Below are 11,078 nucleotides of genomic sequence, written 5' to 3' on the forward strand. Positions count from 1 at the left end.
CACATGTATCCCATAACTCTAAAATAAAATTTAAAAAAGATCTGGGGCTGGGCTCAGTGGCTCAGTCTGTAATCCCAGCACTTTGGGAGGCCAAGGCGAGTGGATTGCCTGAACCCGCGTGTTCAAGACCTGCTTGGACAACTTGATGAGACCTCGTCTCTACAATAAATCAAAAATTAGTCGGGCGTGGTAGCTTCTGCCTGTAGTTTTGGCTACTTGGAAGGCTGAGGCGGAAGGATCGCCAGAGCCCAGTGGGTCGAGGCTGCAGTGGCCAGGAACATGCCACTGCACTCCAGTCTGGGCGACAGAGTGAGACTACAACTCAAAAAAAAAAAGATCTGGGGACAACTGGAGAAACTTGAACATAGACTGAATATTGTTAATTTGCCAATGATATGATGCTTATGTAGGAGAATACCTTATTTTTAGGAGATATATGCTGAAATAATCAGAAACAAAAAAATAAATTAATAAAAAAGAAAAAACTTGTTGACACATTCAACATATATTGTGCATATATATATATATGAACAAGTGCTAGCACTATTCACTTAAAAGCTAAAACAATGCCTGTATTACTCTCTAGGTACCATCAAAGACACTCAACAAACACTTGTTGCATAAAAAAAAGGATAAATATGCTAGAAAATCAGCATCACCACCATGCTGACCCTCACTGAACACGTAGAAGAAGAAAGGATAGCTTGCAGTCCAGAGGGTGGTTTTGGTTGGAGTCTAAGACCTGGCTCAGCTCCTTAGAACCTTATGGCTTTGAGTGAGTTATGACTCTTGTTTGGGCCTCAGTTTTTCTCATCTGTAAAATGGGCATCATTACAGGACCTATCTCACAGCAACCTGAGAGGCTGCGAATGAAGCCCCTGGCACACACTACCCCTTCAGGGCCACCTGCCACTGCTGCCATCTCTACAATCGCCATGACAGGTCCTCTTTCAACATGATTTGAGGTAGTTTATGACAAAGACAAATACATGGGTGTATAGGACAGCTGAAATAAAGATTTAAAAATAAAATAAAATAAAATAAAAACCTCCCACACAGAAAGTGGAGAGAGTGGGGGCTGAGATAGTCCCCGCAAAGGCCCTCTGCATTGGGGTCTGGACTTCTAGTGGGCCAGAGAGAAAGGGGAGGGCTGAGGCTACCCTGTCCAGATCACTGAGAAGAGGGAGGAGGCAGGCCCTTCTGGAGGGTCAGCATCACCCCTGCCCCGCCACACCATGCACCTCTGCACAAGGCCCCGTGTCACAGGAGGGAGCCTCTGCCGGCAGCAGGTCATGGACCCGCTTCTCTCGCTAATTCTCAACAAGAGCCAGGGGCAGCACCCTTAGATCCCAGAATCGGAGAGATGTTACACTCACTTTGGGTGCCGAATATCAGGGAGAGAGCGATTCAGGGAGATCTTATCACTGACGTAGATGTTAAATCCATTTTCTCGGTACGCCTGGTCCACTCTCTCAGCGTCAGTCATGGGGTATGGTCTCCCTTGTTCTCCATTTCCTAGAGGCAAAGAGCAGATTCAATGTTGCTAATGAACTACAGATACAGGGTACTGTGGATGGAGTAAGAAAAGAGGGATGAAAATATGATTAAACCAGTGTAGCTCCAGGTATTGTGGGGGGAATTACCTAGAGGGGGAGGAGAACAGGAAGTGCTAGGAGGGAGAGGGAATCAGAAGTGCCAAGAAGGGGAGGATACTGGAAGTGCCCAGAGGGGACAGGGAACTGCAAGTGCCAAGGGAGGGGAATGGAACAGGAAGTACAGGGGGGAGGGAACCGGAAGTGCCAAGGGGAAAGGAAACCGGAAGTGCCAAGGGGAGAGGGAAGGGGGCAATTTCAGGCCCTTGCTCTGTCATCACAGCAGCCCTGTAGGATGGACACGAGCACTCCCATTCCATAGAAAGATGAGACAGGTTATCAACCTGGCGTGTTGCCTGGATAGGAAGGTGGGTTTATCATCTGTGAGCAGATCAACCTCAGGCAAGTCACACCGGCTCTGTGAGCTGCAGCCCTCCTCCTGTGACACCCACAGCATGTTTGGGAGAGTCAAGTGAGAGGTTGCCTAGGTGAAAGCTCTCTGTAAACTATAAAACACCATGTAAATGTGAGGAAAGATGATTACTCTTTCAGTAAGGCAAACTTCATATGTAAATCAAAATTGCCATAAGTGATGAAAGATGCTTGGATTTTTTTTGAAACCAGCAAAATAAAATCTGCCTCCTCTAAGCAGGATTGCCTGAAAAGTAGTCCTCTGCGTCACTGATGGGGCTTTCCTCTCTCGCACAATCCACCTGAGAAGGAGGCCCTGATGTCCCAGGAAATGTTCCTCTGGGTGCCCAGGGTGCATCTGGTGAGTGGAATGTCCACACCAACCCCTGCAGCAATAGCCCAAGAATCTGCCATGGGGGAGGCTCTTATTGCTTCTTTGGCAATAAAACCAGCTGGCTAAAAACCACCTCACCTCCCGGAGCTTGTGGTCTGAGAAACACCTGTTTACTTTGCAAAGTAAACGAGGCCAACATGCACTTGCCAGGAAGGAACAAACAGAGGAGGAACCCAAGGGCTTGGCCGCTCCAGTGCAGTCCGATGAGAGGCAGGACTCCACCACCTCTAACCACTAGGCTCTGTGACAAGACAGTGCTGAGTAATGCCCAGGACTGATTACACAAGGGACCCCAATGCAGCAAGCATAAAAAGGAAGCCAGGTGCATCTGTGCAGGGAGGGAAGCCCCAGGGGACAGCACAGTTCAGGCCCAGGAGTGGACAGAGCGGAATTTGAAGGCTGGCCCTGCCAGGCTCCAGCTACGCCATCTTGGGCATGCCATTCGCCTCTCTAATCCTCAGTTCTTCCCCTTTGTCCTAATTGGAACAAGAAGCTTCCATATGATGATTAAGGAGACAATTCAGAGTGAGACGGCTGGCACACAGTTGGCATTCAATATGTGCTAGTTATTATTACTCTTGATGTCTTCACTGCTGGCTACTCGCTTCCTGCTGGCTACCACCGTGTTCTCATAATTCTTTTATAGCTGTCTGGCAAATCAGCTCTTTCCAAATGCTTTCTTTCTTAATTTTAGCAGCACCCCCCCCCCATTTAAAATCACTGGCATACAGAAAAATGCATGTCACATCTTTAGCTTTCCCTGACCATCAGCTCTGTTCAGAGCTTTGTGGCAAGTTGGTTTTGTCACAATGTTATTTTTATTTTTTAGATTTATGGTAGAGATGAGGTCTCACCAGGTTGCCCAGGCTGGTCTCGAACCCATGGGCTCAGGCAATCCTCTCACCTCGACCTCCCAAAGTGCTAGGATTATAAGCGTGAGCCACTGTGCCTGACCTATAATGTAATTAAAAAAAATTTTTTTGATAGTGGTGAGTGCCTTTAATGGAGATAGATAAAAATGAATGAAATTCCAATCCCTTATGTTTCTACATTGCTGTCCAGTACTGCAAAGCTTCTTTATGCTCATGGCTTTACTTGTAACCCTACAACATCCTGAGATTGTTAAAGCAGGAAGCACAAGCCTCACTGACAGATGGAAAAACTGAGGTGAAGGGAGTATGGACTTGCTCTCATGGCCAGACAGCTGGCAAGTAGCATCAGAGCCGCTCTCCTGGCTTTATTCCAGGCTCTCTAGAGCTGCTTCTCCACACGACTTCTGTATCACCTCATTCCCAAATCTTCCCAACTCTCCGGCGTCACAGGGACTGCTCCCAAGACTAATTAGCCAAGGAAAATTGCAGCTGAAGCCCACTAAATTAACTCAGTCTCATGGCTGAAGGACTGGGTTGGGATCTGTGCCCTCCAGACCTGGCTTCAGAACCCAAGTCTGCCTCTTTCTCTCTGTGTGACTGTAGGCAAACTGCTACACCACTTAGAGCCACAGGCCCCTTCCTGTTCATGGCTCATAGAGGCTGATTTGGGTTGGTTTTTTTTGAGTTGGAGTCTCACTCTGTTGCCCAGTCTGGAGTGCAGTAGCAAGTTCACAATCACCGCAGCCCTGGTCTGCTGGGCTCAGGCGATCCTTTTACCTCAGCCTTCCAAGTAGCTGGAACTACAGGCGTGTGCTACCACACCCAGCTAATTTTTTGATTTATTGTAGAGATGAGGTCTTGCCAAGTTCCCCGGGTGGGTCTCGAACCCATGGGCTCAGGCAATCCACTCGCCTCGGCTTCCCAAAGGGCTGGGATTACAGGCTGAGCCACCGAGCCCGGCCTGATTTGGGGTTTCACAGAGAAAACGTTCAAGGACAGTGAGCAGACCATCCTCACTATTGGTGTGTAGTAATGTTGTCTCTTGTCAAGATTGCTGTGGGTTTTAGTGGTAAAATATTCTGTATAGGGAGACATTTTCCATCGTCCAGTAAAGATGACAGGCAAGTTCTTGCGGGCAGTGGGTCTGGTGATGAGTTGGAGAAAAGTCTCAGCTATTAAGAGAAGAGGGGGGCCTAGGAACAGGGGAGGGGATGCAGGGGAGCTGACAGGAGGTCCAGACACCCCTGCTAAACACACACACGCGCGCACACACACATGCCTGCATACGTGCACATGCCCTCCACAGAACCCACCCAGGAACACGCTGCCCTCCGTACCCACGCGCTGAGCATCCCTCCGGATGGCCTCCTTGTCATGCCAGTCCTTCAGCTTCTGCCCATCTCCCAAGAGAAACGCCTTCTTCTGCCGACTCTGTGAGCCCTTAGAAAAGAAAAGACAAAAACAGTGAAAAAAAAGAGGGAAATAAGTTTAACACCGACCCAGAAATCACACTGCCCAAGGGAGCTTCTGGTAATGACTGGATGTCAGCATTTGTTCATTTATTTCATTTCCTCAGTATACCTCAGTGAGCTCCTGCCATGTGCCAGCGAAGTGTGCCAAGGTCAGCAAGGTGACAGCCTCACAGTGTCCACCCTGTGGGAACCCACAAACCAGCAGGGGAGACAAAGGATGGCCACATTCTTTTCACCCAAGGGAGAAAGTGCTAAGTGTGCCAAATGGGAGCCACAGACATAACTTGAAGTTTTCTAGTATCCACACTTAAAAAAAAGCAGATGAAGCTAGTTTTAATCATATATTTTATTTAACCTAGTATACACGCTCTAAAATATTACCATTTGAATACGCGATCGATGTTAAAATTACTGAGGTACATTTTTTTTTTGGTGTGTTGTCTTTGGTGTATTTGAGACTTGTGTTCATCTTGATTTACCTCAACAGACACATGTGGCTAGCAGTTACACAGTGGACAGGGCAGGGGCCCAGAGACTGCATGACAGGAATTCAGTTCCACTGGGGAGAGACAGAGAACATTCACGGACATGAGGGCATGCGGGCTGGGCTGCAGACAGGTCCATGTGAGAGGCAACAGGGCCAAAAGCCTGGACACAGACCGTGGGCTCGAGGTCTGGACAGTGGGACCCTGACCTCAAGGGGAAGCAGGAGTAGAAGGTGGGTCCTGGTCCTGTCTACGGTCTCTAGGGCCCAATCTCAAAGAGGTGAACGTGTGGCAGGTGGGTGTGGATGGTATAAACAAGCACTCGAATGGCTGGAAGAGAGAAGGACTATCCAGCAGCCACAAGAGAGCAGCCCCTGGCTGCTGGCCCTGAGTCACCATCTCTCTGGACAGGGGAGCCCATCTTGGAGGCCCATCAGGAAGCAGGTCCCCTAGGTAAGGAGGCCTCAGTTAAGGGTCGAGGTCAACAGAGGAGCCCAGTACCTTTCATGCCCACAGTAAGGTCTAAAGGCTTAGTCCCCACACCAGAGCCCTCCCAGGTAACACTGTATGCACAGCTATCTGCATATCCTCTGTGTTCACCAAAATGCTTTCGGAATCTCTTTGCCCATTAAAGATCGCAAAGGCCTGTTCTTGCCACCGTGGCAGGCAGAATCCAACAGTCCCACTTCCTTTGTAACTGACTATGAAACTGACGACGAAGGCCCTGGTGCATGGCATGCCGGACAGGAGCGCCTGCTGATGAAGCCTCTGGCAGGTCCTTCCGTGTCTTAGCAGACTCTCCCAACAGCGCCACAGCCTCACAACAGCTCTAGTGATCATAACCCTTGGCATTCTCTCTCCTACAAACCTCTCCAAAGTATCGCAAGGAGATCCTTCTGGAAGTTGGTGTGCTAGATGTCTTGGTCAGAGGGAGAAAGAAAACTACAAAAACCAAGGCCGCCAGTGGTGGTGTCCGCCAGTGGTTCCCAGGCTCTTAGCAATCACAGAAGCAGAGCTAGAAGGCCCAAAGAAGCATCTCATCAGTTCGGGCCTCAGATCTCCAGGGGGCGCCCAGGCACTGCCCCAGAAGACAAAGGCTGAGGGCAGGTCTTGCTGCTTCTTCCTCCGCCCCCACCCTCTGTGGAACTTCATTTGAAAAAAGTTATTCTGCTAAACACAAACAGACGACCAAATCTCCCAAACAAGCAAACAAATACATTTGAAAGCTGAGCTAGGGCCATTTCCATGAAACACAGACAGAAAAACCAAGACTTGGGGTAGGTCAGGGACCTGCCCAAGGTAATATTCTGCTTCTAGGGTGTCCAGGTTGATCAGTCAAGTGCTTCTTAGCTCTCCTTTCTCCAGCGCTCCCTCTCAATTTCTTTTCCAGCTTTCAGTGCCCACAGATCAGAAACCTGTTCATTGCTTTAGGTTACTGATGGGCCTAAGAGACTCTACAAACAGGCTGTCCTAATGGAAAGCACAACACTAAAGCCGGGTGCTCCAATTGTCTTACCTAAAACAGCAACATTCGGCACCACCTGGGGACTGGTTAGGCATGCAAATTCCCGGGGCCCACCCTAGGCCTCCTAAAGCAGGAAGTCTGGGGGTGGGGCCAGCACTTCGAGTTTTAACAAGCCCACCAAGAGATTCCAATCCATGCCCAAGCTTGAGAACCACTGGTCTACCATAAGGGAGACATTAATCCTGCCTGCTCTGTGGGAGTCGCACCAAGTTGAGCAGACATTTATCACTGTAGAGTGTAACAACCTGAAGCCTGTGGGTCCAATGTAGTTGCTGGCAAACAATCTGGTGGCTTTCAAGGTGATTATTGTTTTGTTTTTCTTAATTCTAGCTTTACAAATAGGGAGATTTCACTTTTTTTTTTACTTTTGGTTTTGTTTTCTGAGTTGGATTCTCACTCCATTACCCGGGCTGGAGAGCGGTGGCACGCTCCCAGCCAATGTAGCCCCGACCTACTGGACTCTGGCAGTCCTTCCGCCTCAGCCTTCCAAGTAGCCGGAACTACAGGCATGCACTACCACGCCCGGCTAATTTTCTGATTTATTGTAGAGACGAGAGCTCACCATGTTGCCTGGGCTGGTCTCAAACCCACAGGCTCAGGAAATCCTCTCACCTCGGCCTCCCAAAGTGCTGGGATTACAGGCTCGAGCCACTGCACCCAGCCTCACATTGTTTTATCAAAGTTTTTGGCCTCTCTTGAAAACCCAAAAGATATGGCAGGACTTGGGCTGAATTCCCTTAGCCCCTCAGCTGGGCTGAGTAAAGGCTGCCTTGTTTGGGTGGAACATATGGCTCCAGTTTGCCACAGTCCCCGCCATTCCTTGTATTTCACCAGCCTTTCTCATTTGTGTTACCTGCTGACTCCTGTGAGTCTGCAACATGCTAGGATACACAGAAGTGTATCCTGAATGGGGAAGACTGGAAACTGTGTAGGATGAGAACTAGGAGACAGGAAGAGTTATCTTGTTCTCTGAGCTCTCGACACTTGAGTGAGTGCCAGTAGTAGAGGTTACTGAATGACAGAGGGGCCTAAGATAGAGAAGAAATTCCACAAGTTGGATTAGTGCTAGGATGCAATAAGACCACTTGGAGGAAGACATTAGAGGCATAGGAAGACATTAGAGGCATAGGAAGATTGTTCATCAGGATGTGGAGGAGGGGAATCAAGTTCAGGGTTAGGATTAGCGCTTCTCAGATTTTAATCACACGGGGATCTCGTTAATGCGGATTCCGGTACAGAAGGTCTGAAGTAGGGCCTGAGATTCTGCATTTCTACCAAACTCCCTGGTGTGCTGATGCTGCTGGTCCCCAGACACTTTGAGTAGCAGGCTTAGGCAACCCTTAAGGACATTTCAAGAGTCTAAGATGCCACGAAGGGACTGTTTCCTCTGCCTGCTTGTGACAGCCTTCCAGCACTCCTGGGAAGGGGGAACAGGGATGCATCTCATAGTCTTGACCTCACAGAAGTAAACCCTTTGAATCTTGTTCTCAAAATGAAACACTGGATTGCGGACCTGACAGCACTGAGAATTAAGATTTCAGAATCCTGGGAGTTTCATACCGACCTCCACTGCCTTTGCCTAATGATGTGCCAAGATCCCCAGAGATGAACTAGGTGGTCTATTGAATCCTTACATCTGCCCTAAACCAAGAGGGCTTTGGAGCTTGTTGACACGGCTGCGGGGGGGGGCACCCTCAGAGACAACTAGTCCACCTCTCTCCATCTTACAGATAGGGAAACTTGAGCCCAAACAGGCCAATATACCCAATAAAGGCCTCAAAGCAGAGGATAAGGGCCATGTCCTCTGACTCCCAGGCTCGTTTTTAGCAGAAAGAGCCCTTGCAGCGTGGCTTCGCACATGCTACAGGGGTCACAGGGAGCTCAATGTTTCCACCTGGAAAATGGAGATGGCCCTACCTGCCCAGAAGGCCTTTCAGATGAACTGAGAAAAATCACAAACATTGTATCAGGAGCACCTCTCATAATTCACACATAAATTGTGGACATTGACGTCTTTAGGATTTTCAGAATCTACTTATCAACTTGGTAAACTGACATCTCAGCAAATCATGTAGATACAGGACTCAAAGTTTACTCTACAGGTGAAAAAGGTTTCCAAATAACAGGTCTGAGCCTTTGGTAGAGTTGAAAACTAGTTTCAGTCTTAAAATCAGAGTATACAGAGCCCAAAGAATCCTAGCCACAAACCTTAACAAAGACTGTGGTTGATTTCAGGTGGTTTAGGAACCTCTGAGGTCTATCCAGGGACTTTCTAGATACTGCAGATTAAGAAGATCACTGCAACTATCCCACGTGTTTATCAACACCTACTCTGTGCAAGGCAGCGTGCCAGGCCCTGAGGACACAGGTGTGATGACAGAGACCCTGTGTAGGCACTAGTGGGGTTCACAGGCAGATCAATCTCTCTCAAAAGGTGGCTCTTGGGGAACCTGAGCCCTCATTATAGATGTAGATTCCTAGATCCCACCCTGAACCCACTTAGTCAAAGTATCTGGAGACAGGAGCCCAGGAAGATGTTTTCTTAAACATTCCCAATACAGTTTGGAAGCCATCTGTCTAAACCTGGTCGCTTCATTTTGCAGATATGTCGCTTCATTTTGCAGATATGAAGTCCAAGGCTCATAGAGTAGAATGGACTAAATCCTACAACCTGTTGGCTTCAAGGACCAAGCCTGATCTCTCTGCTGTCTCAGAGAGACAGAACATGAGGTTCCTGAGGGCAGGGGCATCTCCTCACTACATTCCTGAGCCATCACCTGGCTCATTTTAGGCCCTTGATACATATCAGCTGAATGAATGAAGGAATGAGTAAATGCTTATTAGTGGGGTGGACAGTTTAGTTTAATAACTCAGAGCATCCTGGTTCGAGAGTTAGAGAAACTTAGGTTTCACTTCCTGGGCAGGTGGGCCTCAGTTTCCCTGACAGATAGCAAGAGAAAACTAGCAGAATAGTAGTTATCTATTCCCAGGCTGTTGGGAGGATTAAATGGGTTAATATCTACCAAGCAGCTCAGTGTCTACGACCAAGGTCCACTCAGTCAAGAAGGGCTACCATCCAATCATTATCTTTAGAGGAAGTTTATGAAAATAAGGTCTGTTCTGGCCATGTTGGGGAAACAGGGAAGAAGATGGAATCTAATAATAAAACTGTGGCTTCTGCAGAGGCAACCTATTTAACACCTGATCCAATTCAACTGGCTCTTGCTGATAACAGGATTTAGAGAGTTTCCTCATTAACAGGATGTCATGTGCCCATGTGGAAACACAGTGTTCTTCAAAGAAAGAAAAAACTTCTTCGTTAATAGTGGCATTCTACAATGGAAACAAATGTCACAAGACCTTTAACAACAGAAAAGGCATGAACAATGCTTCCCAAAAGACAGCAATTCTTATGCAATAGCAATCACTTAATATTATGTAAAAGCGCACGTCTGCACTTTTCAATCCAGAAGTAATTTTAAGTTTCTTTAATTCTGCGGCCTTCAAGATTTGTCTACAAAGGCTGTGATTCTTTTTCTTCAACAATCATCTTTTGCTACATTTCTTTCCCTCAGTTTCCAGATGTCCTTTTGCCACAGGAGGCAAAGGGGTTAGGAAGGAATCCAGTGAGAGAGGCGACGGGGAGTTTATGCGGGAGAGCAGCAGAATCAATGCAGAAATCACATGAAACAATACACTGGAAATGGATTTGGACGGGCTGCTCAAAATAACAGCTTCTGGAAGCTGCATGCTTTCACTTACATTCCACTGAAGGAATCGATTAGTGTTCAAACAGCCACACACTCACACACACAAATGGAATTTTAATCTTGGTTTAATCACTATTTAGCGGGCCTGGCAGCCTTCGGAGGCAGGAGAGAATGGTGGTGAAGCAGGCCAACCGTGTTCTGCTCCAGAAGGAAGATTTGTTAACGGGCACACTGGAGTCCAAGACTGCAGACTTGGCGAGCCCGCTGGGTGAGGACTCCCGCATCTCTGGCCCAGCTGCACAGTGGACACAGCAGTGGGGCTGTGTACCCAGAGCAGCAATGCTGGAGGAAAGGCCGAGCACGTCATCTGCTTCACCCAGGGACTAAGGGTGCATTCAGCTTTAGGGTGGCTTCCCCTGCCTTCTCTCAACTAACACACAAAAGGCATGGGAATGATTTTGCTTTGAGATTGAAATGACAATATAATTCCAAACATGTGTTTATCCACTAAGTGATTATTCTAATAAACTTCTTTCTCCCTGTCTTTTCTCCTTTCTCTCCTTTCCTCACCTCTTCTCACCTTCCCTCCCCTCCACTCTCCTCCTCTCTCTCTCTCT

General features: G+C 48.0%; 1 protein-coding gene across 1 annotated transcript in view; it reads right to left on the minus strand.

The window, feature by feature from the left end:
- The window catches only part of LOC103262274 (polypeptide N-acetylgalactosaminyltransferase 10), a gene marked incomplete at its 3' end in the record, with an annotated part of 201,351 nt that overhangs the window by 91,118 nt on the left and 99,155 nt on the right, over window positions 1-11,078 (minus strand). The window contains exons 2-3 of the mRNA XM_021713293.1: window positions 4,607-4,709; window positions 1,377-1,515 (exon numbers count right to left, since the gene is read on the minus strand). Of these exons, the coding sequence (XP_021568968.1) occupies window positions 1,377-1,486 (110 nt within the window). The remainder of the gene's footprint in view (window positions 1-1,376; window positions 1,516-4,606; window positions 4,710-11,078) is intronic.

This window comes from Carlito syrichta, unplaced genomic scaffold, assembly GCF_000164805.1.
Source record: "Carlito syrichta isolate Samal-C Ts95f unplaced genomic scaffold, Tarsius_syrichta-2.0.1 Scaffold304419, whole genome shotgun sequence".
In the NCBI taxonomy this organism is placed as follows: Eukaryota; Metazoa; Chordata; class Mammalia; order Primates; family Tarsiidae; genus Carlito; species Carlito syrichta.